The following is a 24,454-nucleotide window of genomic DNA, read 5'->3' on the forward strand; positions in this document are numbered from 1 at the left end:
TCTGTCGTTAGCACCGACTCTGATGACACGAGTTGCTCAACAGGCTCTAGACCATTCCCCCTCGCGGCATCCATCTCTGCATCAGTCATTTTAGTGCTACCCTATAGCGAACGACTACTACACAGACATGGCAGTTTCGGAGAAAGCAAACAGGTGTCCTACCTCTTTCGATGCTCCGACGACTGCAGCGCTGTCAATCTCAGCGTGATGACAGCGGGCTCCCGGGAAGGTATAGACGCCCACGAGTTGATCCTGGTCCCTCAGCAGCTCACTGCCTCGGACCTCGCTTGACTTGGTCGCTTGGTTCTCAACCTTTTCGATGTGGACGCTGGGTTCTTTTCAGCTCCTCGCTGACTCGACCCCCGATGGCTTGTCTTTGCCCGCCTCCTTCAGCTCCTCGCTGACTTGAGCCTCCGACGTCCTCTCGAACTCGACCCGTGACCTGAAGCTCTCGACGTCGTCTTTCGACGCAGCTTCACGTTTTCTCCTTTAGGACAAACAGCTTGTCCACCGACTTGTTCTTCTCACCTTCCGTCCAATGCCTTGAGTAGAAAGAAGTTGCGATCCTGTGTCGACTGCGCCAGTTGAGATCCTGTGTCGACTGCGCCAGTTGAATTTCAACTTCCTGTGGCGATGAGAGGAAACTACTTGAAGATGAAATCGGAGTTTCTTGATGACCCGGTGGTTCTACTCGCAAACATTCACGTTACTCAAGGAAAGGAGAAGGTTAACTATTTATTTACAACATAGGTAAAAAAACGAGAAGAAACAAAGCAAGGAGAAAACTATTTACATGACTAAATCGTGGATCAGACGAATTCAGCCCCCGCTCAACCCAGAGCGCTTGGTTTTAAACCCTCTGTCTCCGCCTTTAGCGGGGACAGCAACCAATAAGATAACCAACGACCCATCTCGCCAATCAGTGGTTAGGGAAAGGAAAATAAGGTCCGCCCACTGATCAGAGATTGGGGGAAAAGTTCTGATTAAAACATTTGGGAAGGAGGTTTCAAATAACTACACAAACAACACAAATGCGACTTCCGTTCCCACGCCACCCACGGCACCACAGACGCTAGAAACATGTGCCGACGAGGCGATGACTCAGGTTGTTGACAGCAACAAAGAGAACACAGTCGTTAAGGGAAGTAGACAGTCGTTACAGGAATAGTGGGCTTCCGGTCACTCGGCTAATATCTCGTGCGCCCCCGAAATCTCGTCAACCCCTTAACAACCACATGTCGTTAGCTGTACTTGGTTCGCGTTTTTCCCGGCGGGTCATCCCCGTGACGGCGCGGCGTAAACGAGGACGTCCGCTGCACAAAGGGGCGGCAGGGATGGGACGGGCCCCTTTGTTGGGGACTTCCGACCCCGCTGGAGCGGCTTTCCTTGCGAACACAAGATCAACGAGTTCGCGGAATGGTCAGCGAACTCCACAGCGTCCGCACTAAAGAAGCCCTGCCACTATGCCATGCACGCCAGATTTGCATCTCAGGTGTCCAGGCTGCAGAAAGCAGGCTTCTCGGCTTCCCTGGTTCTCTCCGTGACGCAGACCTTGCTGAAAAAGCTGAAGGACATCAGGGAAAACAACCGACCTCAAGAAAAAAAGCTGGCAAGGCAGGAAGTTGTACCTTCCGTACACCAATCCTCTCATAACCTCAAGAAGGTGACCAATAAATACGGCGTCGACGTGGTATTTTCAGCGCCTCAAAAACTCGCCGGAATGTGTTCTCGCATTGGGAGGAAAAAATTGCAAGACTGCGCCGTCACACACCGAACGACACATGTCGGCTGCCAGAAAGGTGTGGTATACGAGTTCCCGCTTACATGTTGCAAGGTGTACGTTGGACAAACCAGACGGTGTCTTAATGAGCGCCTGCTTGAAAACAAGGATTCATTAAACAAGAAAGGTGCCCATCTTCCAGACCACTGCCAAGCCTGCTCGAAAGAGAAGCGTATAGCCTGCAAGCTTCGAATAACGGAATGCAAAGTGCCCTTGAAAGCCCGAGGTAAGACAGAATGTGAGCTCGTGCAAGCCTTCTATATGAAGAAGCGAGGTGATCATTGCATCAGTGACACGTCAGTTGTTCTTCGCCACAGTGAAATGCTGTTTCTTGATGCACATCCGTGAGAGGCGATTGTTTGTTAACTGCGATTAAGAGCATGGATAAGGGCAGGGGCTCTATAAACGCTCTTCCTTGGTTAAATCCTGTTGATAGGCAGCGCTCGTCCTGCTCCATTACTCGTCTGTGTTGCCATACTTCTCTCTCATGTCTCTCACGAATACGCTTCAACAAGCCCAGTTGCAAGTACTTTTTAGCAAGATTGGCCGGGGCCACCCACGGAATTTCACTTTGGCAGTGTACGTTAAAGATCCCCAGGTACTCTAATTATTCCGGAGACCGCCACTATGGCACCATTTTCTTCCCTTCTCCTTTCACTTGCTCGTTTCTCCGTTCTCTTACGGAGGGGAGGGGGGTGGTGCGTTTCGGGTTTCCACCGATTTATGTCAGACGTCATTTCCTTTCCTGAAAAACCATTTTTCATTTCATTTTCATTTGTACAAACATCTGTGTCGAACCATAACTGACCATGCCTAACACGATGGCGACCAAGAAACTTGGCCTGAGTCCCTTCCAAAATTGTGCCCGCGCGAAGCCCGATATTTAGCAGCGCCCTATTTGGTGCGAAATCGATACCCAAACATAATTTACCGTGCCCAATCCGATAGTGACCTCCAAATCTGGTCCCGGCAATTGCCAGAATTTGACCTTGACGAGTTGGGAATGCTTTCGCATTAAAATAGGTTGAACGAAGTTTTGGTGTACTATGTCTATCAAAGGTAGACCATAGTGCCTCACGTCAAGTATTCTGGCATGCCCGGGTAGGAGGCAGCTCTCGCCAGCTCGGACGATACGAGTCAAACTCATCAAAAGAGCCCAGACAGCAGCCTACGCCATTGGGGTTCCGGACCGAGAGCTCCAACCGCAGCTACAACCTCCTAACCAATTTCATTAAAACATTTTCGCCAGCACCTGTATGTTTGACTCTTCATCTTCGACCTCGGACATTTTAAAATTTGCTCTTGAGAAAAGGAAATTGAGCAGTGTCTCACATCTCGGTGGACACCCGAGGGGGTGTAGTGGAGCTGAAATGAATTTCGTGGAGGTAGTGAAACTGCGAGGTCACGTGCCGTGACATGAGCGCATGGCGCGGACATAAAAATGCTGCATTGCACTTAAATCTGCTTATGGACCTCCTGCATGTTTGTAAACAAACGAGGTGGCGCTGCAGTCGCTAGCGAGCTCGTGGTAGGCAAAAGGTCGGGGACTGGCGTCGCGGATACGTGTTGAGCGCGGGTTTTCAAGGCTTGTAGGCGCGTTTCCAGTTTCTGCGAATCATAGCAATGGTCGATGCTTCCAACTTGGTAATTCGTTGAAGTACACGAGCTCGCGTTGGCCACGTGCGGCCTATAAAGAGAAATAGATTGCCACTGTATTGTATATATGGTTAGTAGTAAACATTTAGAAAGCGTTCCTGCCGTTTATTTATGCGTTAGGCATTGAATAAAACAAGTTTTGACACTCTGCACTAGCCGGAATGATTTTACTTCGGGACAATAGTGAGGGAAAGTGCTGGTGGCGTTGTTTCGTCGGAGCAGACGTGCGCTCATCATCTGTTGGCATGCGTGTCGCGCTGTGTGAAAAGTGGGGACAGCGTCGTGTCTCTGATCTCCTGTCTCGCTTAGCGCTGTTTTTAGCCGCATGACCAGGCACCAGCCAAGCCGACTTGTCCTCTTAATAAACTGGTCGATTTGGCGAAAATTTTTTATTTCTAGAATTATTTCTTTCCTAGCCCTGATGTCTAGTTTCGTGACGAAAAATTATAGCAAAATATTGAGTACAAATTTATAAATTACGCTTTTTAGAAGTGTGGTCGTCCAAAATTGTGAGGTAATTTATTTGATTTCAGTGCCGCATTTCTTTGACCAAAGCGAAAGCGAAGGTGCCATAAACTTTAAGATATGTTTTGTGACCTCTCACATTTTCTGCGACTGGATCACTCACCTTCGTAATTCGCATGAAAATCAAATGATTCCATTTGTCGCAAACTATTCCTGAGACGTTAAGGAGCGTAATAAATCTCGATTTTTTTCCCTACACGTGCAGTACTGTGTTAGTTATTTCTTGTACGAAACGCTTTCATGTAACTATGCATGCATAAGTACTGTCATATAGAAAAAGAACTAATCGCGTCATCGTACAGAACAGGGCTTTATGTACATGCTGGCATAAAAAAACTGCCGCACTATCTACTCAATTATTTGAGACCTTGGGGGGACTTGACGACGGTGTTAATTATAATTACCCAGAACTGCACCAGGCATAGCTATAAATAAAAGGAATTACTGAAACTAGCGCAGGAATTTCATATTTGCACCAAGTTTAGTTACATATCGCATGCATGAATAACGAAAACACTTTTCATTGTCACGTCCCCTCTCAATCTTGCCACGTGTCTGTTAGTAGCACGCCTGCGGCTGCTTCTTTCCAAACAAACTTCGCGATCATGTACTACCTCATGAAACATGACACATGCATGATGCAATGAAAAAGAATATGGCGTTTAGCACACTTAAGGTACGCTATTCTAAGCACACCAACGCGACCACGCAAGATTGACACAACTTACCAGACTTCTTTCTACTCGAATGAAATAATTACGTCGTCATATCAAGAAACAGTTTCAAGTAAATATTAAATGCCATAAAACGCGCCATTAAAACATGGGGTGCTATTAACAAAAAAACGCATTCCTTGGGGGTGAGTGAACCTGTCGGCGCCCCGTGCACTCCGGCTCAAGGTGATAAGTACGTGTGCAGCTGCATATGTCTTTTTTTTTTCCTTGAGCAATTACCAGCCTACTAACCTGAAGTTCAGGTGAATGAACGCAGTAACTTACATGCTATTAAGTGCATTGAGTGGCAGGGCCTATCGACTCCCAGACTTCGCGCTTTACTACCGTGGCCCAATGTCTGTTAGCCAGTTTCCGAATGCGGCATTTATGCGCGAGAAACCTATCGAGGCTAATTTAATATTTTTTATGCTACTGCGCGGATCCAGCAGTGACGCAGCTGGTCAATACATGCTGCTTCTGCAGTGCACAGGCTTGAAGCAGCCGCCGGTAGCTGCGGCAGCTGCGGTAGGCACGGGCAAGCGGAACCTGTTTTGCCTACCATGCGAAAGTCGCTGCTAACATCAGCGCCACCGCATCTTCGTGACGTCGCGGGGTGAAGGAGGTCCATAAGAAGAAATGCGGCAGCCATTCCCTGTCCTCTCTTTCTCCCTCCATTTTTTATTTTTTGTTATTTCTGTTCCATTTCTTTTTTTATTTCGGAAGCTTTTGTTTCTTGTTTTTGTTGTATTCTTTGTGCCCTTGTTTCCTTGTTATTACCTATTTTTCCCCATTTTTATTCCATTTCCATTCTTTTTTTTATTTGGTTTGATTGGCAGGTGAGGCGGACACTTCTTGCACATGTCTCCTGCGGACAGGTCTGGAACACACTGATGAGCCAAGAAATGCTTTCGCCTTGAAAGCCACATAGCTAAAATTTTCTATGGGGTGTAGGGGGGGGGGGTATCAGTAAATAAAACCGGCGCCATCGCTTGTTCGAACGCGGTTGTGACGCGCCTCTGTTCGTTCTGTCTTTCCTCAAGAATATTTAAGCTCTCCTCTGTCTGCACAAAAATGGCGCGTCTCCAGAGTTCCGGGATGCGAACTGTCTTCCGTGAGAGCGGTATGTTGGATATGGAGTCGAGCAAAAAGCGGCGACCCGACTCCGTTTGCAACAAACGCGTGTACTGGTTTATAAGGTGCGCCTCCCGGGGCTCACGGAAAGTATTCACCATCCCAAGGGCCATAAGACAGCTGAAAAAGGCTGGACTCACTTCCTAGTCTAACGCATCTACCAAAATTGCATACGGGATACGTACCCTGCACACCGTTCCCTTTATGTGAGCCCCTGCTCATCAGGGGTTGGCAGGAAACGAGGCAGCAGACGCCGCCGCCTGCGCGCTCTCTGACGGGGCTGTTTTCTCCTCCCCACCCGATAAGGACCTCGTTTTTGATCCTCTCTAAACCTTCAAAAATATTGTAACTTACTGTAGAGAGTCGTCGCCTTTACCGCCGCCCATGTGGAGGCCTCGAGGAGGCGGATGAGCAGCTCCTTCTCCGCCTTCTCACCATTACATTCCTGTGCCCGGCAGCATCTAAAACACTTTACCCCTCCTCCAGCCGCAGCTGCCCGCACTGTTGAGCGGTGTCTTCGGACACCTATCACATGGTGTGGGCCTGCCCCTCCAACCCGGCTATTGCCGCATCCCAACCCAACCCGGGAGGACTGGGAGGCGAACCTGGTCAGCTGCCACGACTTGCAGGCCCAAGAAAGCTGGGCGCGCCCGGACGGCCGCCACCGCCACTGGGGTTCCAAACTAGGGACCTCCACTTATTGCTTTTTAAAATCGGTCCCCTCCAGGCTCATCCTAGCATACCTCCTGTCCCCAACATATCCAATAAATGTTTTCCCCACCCACCTCTGTCTGCACGTGGCAGCGATTGTGGCTCAGCTTGAGCCAGAGGGCAGGCCAATGAAATTTCCATTACATTCTTGGTTCAACTACAACAACAATCTTTCCGGGGGCACCTGCTCTTCAAAGCAGAGTCGTCGCTTCGGCGGACGTAGGTTCTGCGACGCGCATCCCTTCGAGCCTGTCAAAATTACGGGCTGTGCAGGGTCTTCCTCACAACTTATCGGATATTTCGCAACGCGCCACGGAACCGAGATCCTACACACCACTAATTAGTCTGGACTCCTGGCCACCAAGGTCTACCAGGAAAGGAGGCTGCAGACGCAGACACCGTCAATCACTACCAAGACTCTCACCGCAACTACCCGACCCCTCTGAAACGGCTTTGGAAAGCAGTTGAGCGTATTCTACTAAGATTCTTTACTTATACAGCGATGTGCCCGGAAGTACAGAAACTCTTCGACCCCTTCTTTTCTGGCCTCTGCTCATACTGCACGCAGGTGGCTGACACCTTCCATATGATATGGGTATGCCAGAGCAATCCATCCCTCACCATAACCCAACCCGAGAGGAGTAGGAGGCGGCTGTGCTCGGCTGCCACGACCTTCCAGTCCAATAGGCCATGGTCCGGCGTACCCGAGCTGCGGTAGAGGCAAATGGAATCCGGGAATAGGATCCCCACTTTGTAATGTGACAGGATGGTCCAATAGAGGTCCCCGCCCAAACAAACTCTCTGTATATATAATACAGAGAGTTATATATACAGAGAGTTATATAATACAGAGAGTATAATACCACCAACGGAAATGAAATAATAATAATAATATTGTGAGGCAGAAGAACGCACCAGCAAATTCACCTTTTTACTTCAGGTAGGCCGAAGCAGCAGCTACCGACTAGTCACAGCTTAGCAACACTTCGTCTTCCTCGCACGACCCGATGACCGATGATGATTACGCTGAGATGAAGATGAAGGTCACTCACAGTGCTTACAACATTCCCCCTCCCGAACGAAAGCGACCATCCTGGTCGCAAATTAAATCTTAAGGTCGGCGGTTAAAGGGTTTCAAGCGCGACACGTGCACAATCTCGGTGCCGCGACACCGACGATCGCGAACAGGCGATGCAGGTGTGATGAGATAGTTTACAGGGGAAGTTTGTTCCAGAACCGTGTACGGGCCAATAAAACGGCTCAGAAACTTTTCACACAGGCCGGGGATGCGAGTAGGTGTCCAGAGTAGCACTTCGTCTCCAGGGCGGAAAGACACTGAGCGATGAGTCGCATCATACGTGCTTTTCCTGGAAGCTTGAGTGGCTTCAGTTTGAAGGCGGGCACGATCACGGCAGTGGGCGATACGAGACACGAACTGTTCGTGGGAAGGCGCGGCAGAAGGAGTAGAAGCTGTGAAGAAAGATGCTTCGAGGGAGAAGGTAGGATGGCGGGCATAAACAAGAAAAAACGGAGAGTAGGTGGTGGTTCGTTGAACGGCAGTGTTGTAGGCGAAGGTTACAAAGGGGAGTAAAGAGTCCCAGTTGTTGTGCTGAGGGTGAATGTAGGTGGATAGCATATCAGAAAGGGTGCGATGAAAGCGTTCTGTGAGGCCATTGGTCTGAGGGTGGTAAGGAGATGTAGTTTTATGCACCGTGCCTGAAGCATGAAGCACTGCGGCGAGGACGGTGGAGAGGAACGACTTGCCACGATCGCTAAGGAGGAGGCGAGGGGCGCCGTGGCGAAGAAGTATGGTGTGGAGGAAGAAGTTGGCGATTTCGGAAGCGGAGCCGGAAGGAAGTGCTGCGGTTTCAGCGTATCGGGTGAGGTGGTCAACGGCAGTAACGACCCAGCGGTTGCCAGCTGGAGTCAAGGGCAGGGGTCCATACAAGTCGATTCCGACGACTTCGAAAGGTGTGGAAGGACATGGGAGAGGTTGCAAGAGACCGGCAGGAGGCGACGTAGACCGCTTGCGTCGTTGACAAGGGATGCAAGACGCTACGTATTTTAATACTGAGGTTGAAAGGCCAGGCCAGAAGAAACGACGTTTGATGCGGTCATAGGTTTTGTGGTACCCAAGGTGACCTGCGGTGGGGTCGTCGTGGAAGGCTTGTAGAACTTGAGGACGCAGGGAAGAAGGAATTACGGGAACCCATGTGTGGCCCAGTGGGCTGTAGTTGTGCCAAAATAATGTGCCATCCTGTAACTTGAAATTTTTGAGCCGACGACGGAGACGGGCATTTGGAGGTCTAAGAACACCGCTGAGACTATCAATCAGCTTTTGACAGTAAGGGTCAGCACTCTGGTGGTGAGCAAGATTGCAGTGTATATCTGGCATGGGAGCAATAGAGGCGGCGCTCAAAGACTGCATAACTGTAGGGTTTAAATGGCTTGACTCCGTTGGGACAGGAGAGGAATGCGAGGACATGGGTTGCGACGGCAAAGCAATAGGGCAACGAGAGAGAGCGTCGGCGTCCTTGTGCTTCTTGCCCGATTTGTAAGTGACAGTAAAGTCGTACTCTTGAAGGCGGAGGATCCACCGCCCGAGACGACCGGACAGATTTTTCAAAGTGGATAACCAGCATAGGGCGTGGTGGTCAGTGACGACTGTGAAGTGACGGCCGTACAGGTAAGGACGAAACTTCTGAACAGCCCAGACGACGGCGAGACATTCTTGTTCGGTAATAGTGTAGTTTTGTTCCGCAGAAGTCAGAGTTCGGCTCGCATAGGCAACAACATTTTCTGTAGAGGTGTTTTGGCGTTGCAGAAGGACAGCGCCAATGCCATGGCTACTGGCGTCGGTGTGCAAAATTGTCGGTGCTTTATCATCAAAATGGCAGAGGACGGGACCCGAGGTCAGAGCACGCTTCAGAGTTTCAAATGCTTCTTCGCAAGCAGGAGACCAGATGAAAGGCGTGTCGTTGTGAAGAAGCGCATGTAAAGGTGAGGCAATAGAGGCGAAATTGCGGATGAATCTGCGGAAGTATGATGCCAAGCCGAGGAAACTGCGGAGATCTTTGACCCGAGTTGGACGGGGAAAGTGCAGCGCAGCAGCGATTTTTTCAGGGTCAGGCTTAATTCCTTCGCTGCTTACGAGATGGCCAAGAACTTTAATGGATTTTGATGCAAAACGGCATTTCTTCGTGTTTAGCTGTAGGCCAGCGCTGGAAAGTGCTGTCAAAACTTCATCGAGACGAGTAAGGTGATCAGGAAATGACGAAGAAAAAATGACGATGTCATCTAAGTAACAGAGACATGTTTTCCATTTGAGGCCGCGGAGAACTGTGTCAATCATACGCTCGAATGTAGCAGGAGCGTTGCAGAGTCCAAAAGGCATTACATTGAATTCGTATAAACCGTCCGGTGTTGCAAAGGCGGTCTTCTCTTTATCATCTTCATTCATGGGGATCTGCCAGTAGCCTGATCTTAAGTCAAGGCTGGAGAAAAATTGGGCACCTTGCAAACAATCGAGGGCGTCGTCAATTCGAGGGAGGGGATACACATCCTTACGAGTTATTCTGTTTAGAGCACGGTAATCTACACAAAAACGAACCGAACCGTCTTTTTTTTGCACTAGCACAACAGGCGATGACCAGGAACTAGACGATGGGCGTATGATGTTGCGTGCAAGCATGTCAGCAACATTTTCCTGAATAACTTTGCGCTCGGTTGGAGAAACACGATAAGGCCGGCGTCTAACTATGCTTGATCCGTCGGTGAGTATGCGATGCGTTGCTGCAGCGGTTTGACCCAGTGTGCCGGAATTGACGTCGAACGAGTCTGCGTGCTTGTTCAATACAGCGAGCAATGCGTCTGTCTGGTCTGTTGTCAGGTCGGTGCTGAGCGTGTGGCGAAGTGCTGCACTGAGCGAGGCAGGGGATGAATCAGAGCGATCGGAGGTGGAAATGGGAAGAAGTGTGACAGGCTGGGCGGAAGCAATTGATGCAACAGTAGAGTCGCGTCGCAGAAGAATGGGCTCTGATGTGGTGTTGAATGCGGCGAGAAGAGAAGAACCGCTGGAGAAGCGAAGAAGGGACACGATGATGATAATACCTCTTGACAGGAGACGAGGGCTGGGTGTAATCAGGACGTCGCCATCGGTGACGGCGTCAGAAGTCACAGATAGAATATCTTCGTTGCCCGGATAGAGGACGTGATCGGCAAGCATAACTACACGGGAAGAAAGTGGTTCTCTATCGGCAAGAATGTTGCATTCAGTGACTTCAATAGTGGGAGGGGAACACGTAATGACTGCTGAGGCGTTTTGGAGGAAATCCCAGCCGAAGATGAGTTGATGGACACAGGAGGATAGGACAGCAAACTCAATGAAGTGCAAGATGCCATCAATGGTGACTCGGGCTGTACACGCTCCACAAGGGTTAATATTCTGTCCATTTGCAGCACGTAAAGGAGGACCGGTATAAGGTGTGCGCACTTTTCGCAGTTTTAAACACAAGTCAAGTTTCATAATAGAAATAGCGGCGCCGGTATCAATTAAAGCTTCCAGTTCATGTCCCTCAAGGAATACAGTCAACATGTTTGATGGGAGCAGAGGAGGAATTGGAGCGACGACAGGCGGTGCAGTTTTACCTCCGGAAACTGCACAGGTTAGTTTTCCGTTTGGCGGGCAGAAGCTGAAGATGGAGGGCGAAGGGGCGACGAAGTCCGGCGAAAGGGTGACGGGGAGCGACGACGCGATGGCCGTGCTGTCCTAGACCGGTCAGGAGAAGTCGACGGGGAGGAAGAGGGACGGAGGTCATTATCGGTGTAGTACTGGCGAGGAGGAAGCTGGTAGGCGTCGTCACGTCGAACGTACCCATAGCTCGCACGCTCATCTCGCAGTCGTCGGCGACAAACGCGTGTTACATGGCCGCGGATTCCGCAGTAGAAACATACTGGACGAGGTGGGAGAGGCCGCCAATTACCATACACCGGTGGTCGCGGGGACAGGGCGGCGAGGCTGGGTGGGACGGGCGCGTGATGGACAGGAGGACAAGGAGGAGGAGCCGCAGTGACTTCAGCATACGTCGGAACGTAGGGAGGGGCTGGTGGTTCTGTAGCCATGGGACGATTGAGTGAAGTAAGCTCCTCCTTGATAATGCCACGCAACCCAGTAGATTGAGCAGGTGGGCGTGAGAAGGCAGGAACCGACGAAATATCATTGTGGAGCTCTTCCCGTATTATAGATCGTATGATGGTGCGCAGATCAGTTTCGGGAATTTGGCTCGGATCCCAGGTGTTGTTGAGGCGGCGCGACTGTAGAAAGTCAAGTCGCTGGCAAGTGGCACGAATGTCTGCCACCGTGACGGGATTTTGGGCAGCTAGAGCTGCGTAGGCAAAAGAGCCAATTCCTTTTAAAATATGTCCGACACGTTCAGCCTCGACCATGCCATTGTTAACTCGCCGGCAAAGGGCGAGTACGTCCTCAATGTATGATGTGTATGTCTCTCCTGGAAGCTGCACACGGGTCTCTAGCTTCTTTTGAAAAGAGGTCGGACCAGCACCAACAGTTCCAAATATCTGGCGGATCTGTGTCGTGAATTGAGGCCAGTCAGGAATGGCGTCCTCATGGTTGAGGAACCACGTCTTAGCCACGTCACTCAGGTAGAATGAGACGTTGAGTAGCTTCATAGAAGCGTCCCAACCGTTAAAAGCGCTCACCCGATCGTACTGCTGTAGCCAGTCTTCGACGTCGTCACCGCGGAGACCGGCGAAAACCGGAGGGTCGCGCTGACGTGAGGTAACTGACCAAGTTGGGTGGGTCAAATGGTGCTGAGCAAGTGCACCTTGGGACGTCAGTGGTGCAGAGGTGGCATGGGCAACCGTGGGATGCCCATCGGTAGCTACAGGCGCCGGAACGGTGAGAGCAGGGGGATGTGACTGCGCCATGGCGGTTGATGTGCCGCCAAGAACACGACCGGAACGGAGCTCCAGGGGGTGCCGCGTTGAGGACGCTGGGATCAGGAGTCACCTCCACCACTTGTGAGGCAGAAGAACGCACCAGCAAATTCACCTTTTTACTTCAGGTAGGCCGAAGCAGCAGCTACCGACTAGTCACAGCTTAGCAACACTTCGTCTTCCTCGCACGACCCGATGACCGATGATGATTACGCTGAGATGAAGATGAAGGTCACTCACAGTGCTTACAATATTAATTTGTTTTTAGGGAAAGGAAATGGCGCAGTATCTGTCTCATATATATCGTTGGACACCTGAACCGCGCCGTAAGGGACGGATAAAGGAGGGAGTGAAAGAAGATAGGAACGAATAGGTCCGTAGTGGAGGGCTCCGGAATAATTTCGACCACCTGGGGATCTTTAACGTCCACTGACATCGCACAGCACACGGGCGCCTAAGCGTTTTTCCTCCATAAAAACTCAGCCGTCGCAGTCGAGTTTAAACCCGGGAACTCCGGATCAGTAGTCGAGCGCCCTAACCACTGAGCCACCGCGGCGGGGCGGAAATGAAAACAAAAATAGGTTTTGAGGAAAGGAAATGACGCAGTAACTGTCTCACATATCTGGGTGAACACGCGAACCGTGCCGTAAAGGAGAGAGAGAGAGAGAGCAAAAACTTTATTGCCGAAAAAGAAGGGTTCCTGAATTCTTAGCAGAAGGGCCAGGCGGCCGTTAGCTGATAACTGGCGGCGACATCTTCGGCGCGCTCGATGGCTCCCGCGTGGACGGCGGGTTCCGAGCTGCACAGCACTTCTTCCCAGGCTTCTGGTGAGAAAGCTTCTATAAGAGCTTCTGGAGGAGAATCCTCCAGGTAGCCCCATAGAATATTATTGAGGGTGGCAGTGCTACCTCAGTGGATGCAGGGGGGACGGGGGAAAGCTATGAGGTCGGGGTAGATGTGGGCGTATATGCATGGGTTCGGGTAAGATAGTTTATAGTATTTGGTAATGTCGTGGTACATAAGGGAAGGATTAAAGGAGGGAATGAAAGAAGAAATGAAGGAAGAGGTGCCGTAGTGGTCTCCAGAGTAATTTCGACCACCTGGGGGCCGTTAACATGCACAGACATCGCACAGCACACGGGCGGTTTTGCGTTTTGCCACCATCGAAAGGCGGCCGCCGCGGTCAGGTTCGAACCCGAGTACTCCAGCTCACTAGACGAGCGTCTTATTCACTGAGCCACCGCGGCGGTCTTTCAGTCTTCCTTCTCACCTCTCATTCAAGTCTCCTTTGCACGTAGCAGCGAGCCTTCGCACGCTGCACGCGAAACTACGAAACATAAAAAAGGAAGTGAAACACGGAATTGCGAAAGAGGCGGTGCAGTGGAGGGCTTCGCCGCAGTCTCGGCAAGCCGTGGCTCCTCTTTATTCGTTTACTTCCAGCTTTCTGCCCCTGCAGAGTTAATACTGCGTTCACGAGGTACGTAAAAGGCGAGAGCATGATGGATGTTCGTGAAAATCTGCCACTTGAGATGCTGGTAGATTCGTCACACAAGTGGAAGTGACAGTGCTGCCGTCTTCGTTGCCTGCACCCGGCAGAGTGACCTTACTTGCTGGAAACGCCGATAACGCCGACGCTATCCAGCTTTCGCAGATTAACGTTTTAAGCAGACAAGCTTAGCTCGATAATTTTTTATCTGCTCACCTTCTGCTCGCTTCGTTTTTCCTCTCTCTTTTCTGCGTCCACTTTTTTATCGCTGAGTTATGACAAGTGACCGTTCGTAAAACATTTCAGCCGCCTGTTCCTGATTAGGTCGACAAATGCCCTTTAGAAACAACAATTGCAACTCGAAGTAGGCACGTGATTACTGAACGAAAACGTGTTGCATATATTGCGTGAAGAGTGCAAAGAGCATTGTTTTGGTGATGAAGGAATTAGTTTGATGGAGCGATTGTGTTCCTTGAGTTTCTGCTATGAGCAACACGCTCGTCCACTGTTGGATTTGAAAATGGAGTGACGAACTTAATCTGTTTGTGATCTGTTGTTTTACTCTGTCGAAACAGGCAGTGAAGAAAAAGGAGAAAAATGCAGCTATGGGTGAGTGGTTAGAGCGTCAGCTAAAGCATTAAAGAGACTTGTGTTCGAATCCCAGTGGAAACTAGTTTTGTTCTGTGTATTTCATTGTTGCGAATTTTTCCAATGGTGAGGATGGAAGAAAACCGGTTGCACAAAATTTGCGGGCATGGCAGGTAAAAATGTAGCCGTTAAGCACATTCCCGCATTGAAAAAAACGCACTGCTCAATACGAACAACCCAGCGACAACCTGTATCCGCGGCACCGTTCGCACTGCTGTTTGTCTTCGACAACTCGGTGTTCATCCGTTTGCACATGGACGGCGGCTCTGTCCCGGCAAGGGGCAGCTAGTCCAAACGATTCCCTGTCCAGAATATATGCTGCGTTCAACTGGCGACGATGTTCGGCTTGCCAGCAAAGCTTAGCGGCTTTAAGTCCCGCCTAACGTTCGGCTGAATGTTGCCGATGCTGACGCCTGTGGTTGCTCCGAGGATAGTGCCGAATCTTCGCCAGAGCCAGAGACTTCGAGCGTGCTCCAGAGAATCTTTTCCTATTTTGCGCGGGTCGCCGCGGTCCCGCGCCACCTGCCGTCACGCTACCGCTTTGCTCCTCACGCTCTGCGTCCGCTCTTTCATGCTACGATGCGCTTGTTCGCTCGGTTACGCCGAGGCACGCCGCTCAGCGTAGGAATAGCGCCTAAGGGCTGCGCTCTAAATACCGGCGTAAAACGCGCGCCCACATTGCTCTTTGTGCTATTCCCGGTGAAAAAACTCTCAGCCGCCGCCGCGGTGAAGAGTGTGAAAGTCGTTGTCGGCACAAAAAGGTCCCTGCTATGTGTGCTGCCGAGCGGGAAGCCGATTGGTGCCGGAACCAGGCGGAGGATCGGTGTCAGGTAAGCACTGCCTTAAACACCGCGCACACAGTGCAGTAGAGCTGCTGTCACCGGATTTTTACGCAATAAGCAGAGATGATTAGAATTGCCTCATTTTTACTTCCAGTGTTTCTTGTGTGCAATATGCAAATGAATCTGAGGCCGTATGTTTTTAACGCAATCTCATTGCACTCCCAGCGGACAAGCCGATACGTGTAGGCCCATTTGGAGCTCGAGACGGCAGAACCCTCTGCTTACACGTTCCATGCGACATAACCAATAGACCCTGTGAAACATACGCTTTCAGTTAAGGGTATACAGACGATGCCGACGCAAAAGTCGAACTGTATACGGACTCCCTATCACCTTGAGCTCACCATGTGGAAATTATTTGGAAACTATATGGTTTGCATATAAGAATCATATACTTTTTCATACATTTTTGATTATATGCATATGCACTGTAATGAAGAAAATCTATTTAGAAAGGTTACTGAAAGACCGGTCCTTTTGAACGGGGTCCTCACTTCACGACTCCGATAGCAAATGCTATCCTGCGGGGCAACGCTTTTGGGCTCCGTATTCCCATAAATTCATACGCGTCGCTAACATGGAATTAGACTTCCTGCCTTTTGAGAGAACTGCTTGCCTTTAATGTAGTCTGCGATGGCCGCCTTCATAGCTCGCGCCTCTGTTTCCGTGGCGGGGCGCCGGTTCAACACCACGAAGGCAAGGGGCACCTCGCCGTAATCCGGGTGCGGCACCCCGGCAACTGCCGCCTGTGACACGTCAGGGTGATCGTGGAGCAACTCCTCCAGCTCGGCGGGCGCCACTTGCTGGTCCATGCACTTGATCAGGTCCTTGATGCGGTCCAGTACGTACAGATCGCCACGGGGCGAGTAGTAGCCTGTGTCGCCTGCGTGGGAGGGGCAGAAACACGTCAATTATTGCCTTTCCATCTAATTATCCCTGCCCAGTATCGTCAAGATATCATCGGCAAGTTATTTGAAGGTAGACTAATGGAAGCCGAGGTAAAGGATAGTTTTAACGTCAAGCGACCAGACAATATATTAGTGCATCAGGGAACAAGCGCGCTTTAAATAATCATTGAAGTAACACGGTGGTTGGGGCTAGTTGGTTGCAGTTCATAATGGAGACAAGTTTCGCAGCATGAATAAAACGCACACAGAAGACAAGGAACAAACAAGCAGCACAGTCCTGTCTTGTTTGTTCCTTGTCTTCTGTGTGCGTTTTATTCAAGCTGCGAAACTTGTCTCCATTATTAAATAATCAGGTGGATTGTTGAGCTAGTTGGTGCACGATCACTTAAAAACCAGCAGAAAAGAAGCAGATGCAAGGAAGAAACAACCTCGTTCACGTTTCTGTGCTTATTCCTTCTGTCTGGTTTTTCTCTGCTTCTGGTTTTCAAGCGATTCAGTCATATATCACCTTGAAGCTTAGTATTGTTTTTTCACGCTCAAAGCCGCCGACACGCGGCTGTATCACTTGGTTTGTGACGAGAAATGCGACCTGACTTATCTAGATTGGTGGCGGCCGTGCACAACTGCATCGAAAGTGTTCCAGGCGGTTGCACTGACTTTGGCGGCTTGTTTCGATGGTTCCTTGCTACATTTAAATTGAGCTCGGCCGAGAGCGACCGGCATTCTGTTCAACGACCACAGAGCATGCTTGCTGCTGCGCAGCCGCCCAGTCAATCAGTGCTCTTTGGGTGCACGTGTGCCCATTGAACAGTTTTTTTAGAAGCCCTCTCCGCGGTCCTTACTGTAGTGCCGTCACCACTACACGACATCTGGTGGCGGTGTTCACCTGCAGGACAGCTATGCCCCCAAGATTGACCTTGGTGCACAGTGAGCGTCTGTCGTACTTCGGCAGCCTCGGGAGCCATCGACTTTACATAGATAACCACACGAAGATATTGAAGTTTGATTGAATGTGTTTGACCGTGTGGCCGCTTGAACTCCTGGGATGACAACGCCAAGTTTCAAAATGTTTACTTTGCATTGAACGACCCTGCCAGGAAGTGGTTTCCTAACCACGAGCATTTGCTGACGACCTGACACCCTGAAGAAGCAGACACTGGGGACGTTGGGCAGCTTCGTTCGGAAAGAGATGATCGATGATCGAGATGATCGAGCGCAGATGATCGAAGAGAAGGTGACATTTCTAATGCGAGGTGTTAAGGAGCCTCTTTTCGCCTGTTTCGCCCGCAGCCCACCGGAAATCGTCGTAGAATTCACAACGGAAGCGGACACTATAAAGAGGACACTAGAAGCCAGGGGTCCCTAATATGACCAGCAGCAAAATGTATTCATCGGCAGCCACAATTGTACAGCGTCAACGACCAGTGGAAATTTACGGGAAGTCATCCGCAAGGTTGTGCGGGAGGAGCTTCGACGACATCTACTGTCCTCACCCAGCGTCGTATCTCTAACGGACGTCGTTCGTCAGGAAGTCTACTAGGCTTTGGGCGTCCTTCAGACAACAACCTCAACACCAGAGCCCTACGCCATGACGCGCCGCCACTGCACGCGTCAGGAGCAATACGTTCGGCCACAACAACCGAACTCGCCCGCCCGCCCATGCTTTAGCAAGCTTAAACGAGGAAAGCGTACCCCTGAAGGACCCTTGGCTAGCGTCGCCCAGTCTGCTTCCACCGCGGTGAGCCCGGCCACACAATCCGGCAATGCCCCTACAGGTGAATGGGGCGTCGCGGCTCTTCCTTCGAGCGTCGAAGCCACGCCCCGGCCAACGACCCCAGGAGATCGCCGGTTATATCCGTCAAGCGGAATAAGTGGCAAGTGATCAGACACGCCAAGCGCGGCCATCAACCGCACGCTTCGCATCTCCAATCCTCGGCCACGCAGAGGCTGTTTGCAGAGAGGCTTGCCGGGCCGAGTTGGAGAAACATAAGTGAGCAACTTTTGGAGGTGAGGTTGGTCATGAGCGAAACATCCTCAAGCTGACCACACGGCATGAAGACGCCGACCTCATTGAACTTGAGCAACACTTGCTGTTGGGCTAGTTGGTTATCCATGAAGTCAGAAGTACCAGCGCACTAAACCAACGGACAGAGTAGAAGAAGGACGACGTAGACAGAAGCGCTGAACTAACAACTTTCATTTCAGGAGCCGTGTTATTTGTTGGCCCTTCAACCTTTTATTATGTTTACGAGTTTTTTCCCTTTCGGACCGTGTTGTTATTGCCCCGTTTTTGCCGGGTTCTTGTTGGCTGTTCTTGGTAACCCTTTGGCGCTTGCGCCTGAATGAATGGCAGATAACAGTTGTGCAGGCAAACCTAATTCGCCTGTCACGCCTTTAACTCTGTGATATCATTTGACTCATGTTTATCACGTTGAAAATTGGTTCTTGTCTTGCACTCTATGTCATGGAGCCTGATAAAGGCTTTATATATATGTACTTCCTGCTTCTCCTGAAATAAAAGTTGTTAGTTCAGCGCTTCTGTCTACGTCGTCCTTCTTCTACTCTGTCCGTTGTTTTAGTGCGCTGGTCCTTCGGACCTCATTGAGCTAACGCCTCATGCAACTTCCACCACATAGTCCGCCACGGTGGCTAGTGGTTTTGCGCCCGGCTGCTGACCAGCAAGACGCAGGTTCTATCCCGGCCCGGCGGTGGAATTTCGATAGAGGCGACATTGGGGGTAGAAATTTCCGGAGACCTTCATTTTGGCGTCCCTCGCAGACTTAGTCGCTTTGGAACGTTAAGCCACCATATACCATAAATCAACCAACTTCCACCACGATGCGATCTCTCTTGAGATTGACGCCACCGCTCAGCGAAATCGCAATTACTAATCCCAGCCACGATCTCAGCACCCGATGAAGCCGAACTATTCTCCAAGGTCAAATTGCAATGCGAGGACACAAACCACAGACCTTGAAGGCACCTTTAACAGTCGCAAGGTAACTGCATTAGTAGACACAGGCGCGGACTACTCGGTTATCAGTGGACCGCTTGTACCTCAGCTCAAGAATGTGACGACCTTTTGGGAACGCCCGCACCGCTGGAGGCCTACTAGTTTCACCGTCAGGACAATGCACTGGAAGAGTGAGGAAGCCATATCTTCGAAGACAACACCAAAGCATCCCGTCGCTTCTAGTGTGCTCGATGAAAAAGTTAGCGTTCCACCCAGCTTGCGCTTCACAATCGTGATGAGTTCCAGGTTTACCGAGAACATCAAGAAAAACACGCACTTGCTCTTGACCGAGTACAGGCCGTCGCTCGAGTCAACGCCCGTTTAAGAAATGAATGAGACCAGGTGCTCCTGAAAAACTTCAGCAATGAATACTGACATCGCAACTGAGGCACGAGGATTGCCTTCTTAAACGAAGTATCCGATGTTTCAGACGCATTAGCTCTCTCCGACCAATCCGCAGAATACTCGAATAATCACCCGAGTATCGCAAAAACACAAGCGGTATAAGGGAGGTGGAAACGATAAAGCTGGTCAGAAGCCTCGTGATCAGCCTAGTCACGTACTCCTTCCCGTAATACAACACCAACAAGGGTGAAAGGAACCAAGCCGACGCCATCGTGAGGAAAGCCTACAAGACAGCCCTCCACCTACCAGCCACCACATCAATGGAGAAGCTGCTGGCTCTCGGACTTCACAACTCGTTCGAGGAACTCAAAGAAGTGCAACTAGAGTCACAACGAGACAGGTTCCAGCAGACGACCACTGGCAGAGCGCTCCTCATAAGACTGGGGCATCGAGAAACGCTAAGAGCAGGGCACAGAACAGCGAGTCTGCCTGATAATTTCCGCAGCACCATCAAAATAGGCTCGCCCCAAAAAATCTGGATCCATATTTACACGCAGCTAGGCGAAACGCCGGAACGAAATGTGTAGAAAAATACTTGGCAGTCAAGGCGAACACGTTGTACACGGACGCCGCGATGTACCCCCGGAGAGCAAAAAGTCGTCGCGACAGTAATAGGCTCACACTATAAGGAGAGCACTTGCGCGTCGGCACGGGACTGCACGGTAACCGAGGGAGAGGAAATGGCTGTTGCTCTAGCGGCCGCGGAGGGTTATCGCGCGAATAAGTCCTTAACATTCCTTACGGATTCGAAAGAGGCATGCCGTAACTACATTAACGGCCGAATAGATCATAAAGCGCTCCAAATCTGCCTCCACGCAGGCCTACCCAAAGATCATAATAAAGACACGATTTTCTGGATGCCGGGACGCACCGAGATAGAAGCCAACAAAAGTGTCGATAGAGTCGCTCGCGAGTACACTAACCGAGCAGTCTTGAATGAAGAACTGGGGACTTCTTGTGGGTGATCACGACGTACTCCGACATTATAAATTATTACAGAGGGATGAGACTAAAGTATCCTCCTAGCCACAACATACTAAATCAACAAGAAGCAGTTTAGTGGAGGAAGCTGCAAACCGGAACCTTCCCCAATTTACACATCCTTAGCAAAATCTTCCCGAACCAATACAGGGACATCTGCCCATGGTGCGCTGCAACACCCACTCTATACCATATTACTTGGGAATATGATAGAAATAAAGCATTCCATGGCTCAGAAAATCTGAGTGCGGAGCAGTGGGGGAGTGTGCTCTCCAGCGGCAACCCAAAACGATTGGTAATCCATGCCCAGAGAGAGGTCAAACTCATCGGTGCCCTGGAATAGGGGCGCCGACCTCTGCAAGACGAAGGGACACATCTGCTTCACGATGAAGACCGCTGCCTGACCGAAAAACCTTGTTAGAGCAATAACGTGTATCCTATCCTATCGTATCCTATCGCCTAACCAAGAAACTCGCCCACTTTTGAGGTCAACAAAGCCCTGCCCAGGAACAGACAAAACCAGATGCCTAGTCTTCATTGTTACAGCGACTGCTTTTCCTCGTCGTCGAAGGCCCGACCAATACCTATTGCCAAACATCACACTGCAACCGAAGATCATACCCGACCTCTCCGTCACAGCCCCTACCCTTGTGTCACCGCGGGAACACTAAGCTAATCGGGACCAAGTGGAAGAAATTCACCGGGAGGGCGTCATCCAACGTCAGATCCCTTGAGCGAGATAGGTTTTTGTGGCAAGGAAGAAATTCGGCACACTTCGGCTTTCTATCGATTACAGCCGCTTGAACAAAACATCGAGGTAGGATGTCTACCTCCTTCCCCGCATCAACAAAACACTGAACCGGCTCCAGAACGCCAAGCACTGCTCTTCGATGACCTCGAGAGCGGCAAGTGGCAAACCGAAGTCGATGAAAGAGACTGACAAAATACTGCGTTACGCATTCATCACATCGGATGCCCTGCTCGAGTTTGAGGTTGTGTCTTTTGGACCATGTTCCGTGTCAGAGACGTTCCAGTGGCTAATGCATGCATTGCTGCCAATTCTGAGGTGGCAGATTTGTCTCCCGTACTTAGAGGACGTTGTTTTCTTCACCTCGATCAATGTTGGCCACCCGTCAAGACTTCCAACAGTGCTGGTAGCCACCAAGTCATCCGGGCTAACGTTGAAAGCAGAGAAGTGCCGCTTCGGTTAGGGAACATCGTAACGAATGATGAAGTACACCCTTACCCACCGAAAACAGTGCTATAGCAGTTTCCGCCACCGACCGACAAGAAAGATTTGCGTAGGTTCATTGGACTGTGCCCGTGAAATTACCGTCGATTTTTCAAGAACTGCTCGCGCATCGCCCTGCCTTTTACCCAACTGACAAGGAAAGACGTAACATTTAAATTTGAAGGTCGCAAAGAGAAGGTTTGAAGAAACATCAGCGTTGTTTACAATCCCCTCTGGTGTTCAGGAAGTATTATGGAAACACTCAGACTGGAATTCTGACTGACGCAAGCAGCATGCGCCTAGGCACCGTCCTCGATCAGAAAAGCAACAGACTGGAAAAAACAATCGCGTAGGCTAGCCATTCCTTCCCCAAGCACGCGGCTACTTATTCAACTACTGAAAGGAGTGCGTTGCCATCATCTAGGCGACATTGAAATTGCGCCACTACCTGTAAGCACGACTATTAAAGGTGGTCAGTGATCACCACACACTGTGCTGGCTTGCCAGTTTAAAGCACCGCTGCGTCCGCATCTCTCGATGGAGCCTGCTCCTCCAGGAGTTAGACATCACCGTCATCTACAAATTTGGCCGCAAGCACACTGCCTATCTCGAGACCTTGTCGACAAGCCAATGGAAGAGTGCGATGAGGTAGCCTTTTTGTGACTGATAAGCACCAGTTTTAACGCTTTAAAGCAACTCAGGCTATGGGGAACGCCTTAGTGAATGGCTGCGGTGAAGTTCGACCACCTGGATCTCTTTTGCGTGCTGACATCGCGCAGTACACGGGCCTCTAGCATTTCGCCTCCATCGAAATGCGACCGCCACGGCTGCAATCGAACCCGCGTCTTTCGGGTCAGCAGCTGAGCACCATTGGTACTGAGCCACTGCGGCGGCACACAGCATCTGGTCCAGTATCTGGAAGACAAGGCTTCTTCACCCTCAGTAGCATTCAAATGTCGTTTGTCTTGTTTTCGTCTGCATAATGACATACTCGTGAAGAAGTACTTCGTCACCAACAATACCGCGCACCTCCTCATCGTTGCGAACTGCTTACGAGAAGAAATTCTGCAGGCTTCGCACGATGCGCCAACAGCCGCGTACCTAAGGTTACCTTCACACTAAAACGCAGTTCATATAAACACCGCTGGCCACGATTGTCTCCCGACGTCGCACGACCCGTCAAATATGTCCTGAATGTTAACGAGAAAAGACGCCACAGGTCAGGTCAGTTGGACTACTGCAGCTTATACCACCACGGAACAAGCCATTTAAACAGATTGAAATGAATCTCATTGCCACCTTTGGCAGCAATTAGATCAGCGTGGCGACCGACTACATGACCCGCTATGCTGATGAAAAACCGAAAAAGCAGAAAACAAACGAAAGAGCACGCCATCCGCAGAACACACGAATTACTGAGCGTTGTGAACAAAACTATCGCTGAGCGGCTCGCCATGTAAGTGGATGCCAAACAGAAGACCTCGGATGCCATACTTTTCTACTTGATCTTTTTGTACAACATTGCTCTGCAAGGGACCACCCAGATGACATCGTTTAGGCTCGTCCATGGCAGGGAGGTTACGAAAAGGTTCTGCGCCATGCTGTCCGACACCACTGATGAAGACGTCATCGAAGTCGCCGCCTACCTTCCGAGCGCAGAAGGAGCCCGACAGCATGCCCGGCTACGGATCAAGGACCAAGAGTGCACCGACGTAAGACGCAACAATCTACGCCAAAATAACGTGGAATACAATCTCGGTGAACGTGTGCGTGCGTGGACGCCTATTCGGCGCCGCGGAGTCGGTTAAAACAATTTGTCTGCTATTTTGGCTTGTTGACAAAGTAGAGAAAGACAAATTCTGCATATATGGGCATTAATCGATTACCTATCGCGTCATATGTACCCATAAGGCGGAGCGTTGGCAGCGGTGCGGCGGCGACTGTTTTCACAATTTAGCGCGCAGATGAGAAGGAGTGCGGCGGCGTAGGGGCGGCGGCTACCTGGAGCCATACACAGATAGAATTGCCACTTACGCGGGATGCATCATGTCGCCGCCTAAGGCGACTGCATTCATAATGTGAGCAGATGAGCTTACAACGCCTCACACGTAAGTAGTGTAAAGAATCTCTGCAGACTTTTTTTCTGATCAGCTTCCTTGTCTTAAAGCATCCGGTACAGGTCTCTTTCATTATCATCAGCCCGACTACACTCACTGCAAAGCAAAGGCCTCTCACATGTCTGTCCAATCAACCCGGTCCTTTGCCAACTGCGCCCACCTTATGCCTGCGAACTTCTTAGTCTCATCCGCCCACCTAACCTTCTGCCGACCCCTGCTACGCTTGCCTGCTCTTGGAATCCACTCCGTTACCCTTAAGGACCAGGGGTTGTCTTGCTTTGGATCACATGCCCTGCCCAAGCCCATTTCTTCCTCTTGATTTCGGCTAGGATGCCGTTAACCCGCTTTTGTT

At 50.5% G+C, this 24,454-nt stretch overlaps 1 protein-coding gene across 1 annotated transcript in view; it reads right to left on the minus strand.

Annotated features, from left to right (window-relative positions):
* LOC144106427 (uncharacterized) overlaps positions 1-24,454 on the minus strand; it is a 306,858-nt gene that overhangs the window by 53,180 nt on the left and 229,224 nt on the right. The window contains exon 10 of the mRNA XM_077639237.1: positions 16,064-16,330. Coding sequence (XP_077495363.1) covers positions 16,064-16,330 — 267 coding nt within the window. The remainder of the gene's footprint in view (positions 1-16,063; positions 16,331-24,454) is intronic.

Source organism: Amblyomma americanum, chromosome 10, assembly GCF_052857255.1.
Source record: "Amblyomma americanum isolate KBUSLIRL-KWMA chromosome 10, ASM5285725v1, whole genome shotgun sequence".
NCBI classification, from domain to species: domain Eukaryota; kingdom Metazoa; phylum Arthropoda; class Arachnida; order Ixodida; family Ixodidae; genus Amblyomma; species Amblyomma americanum.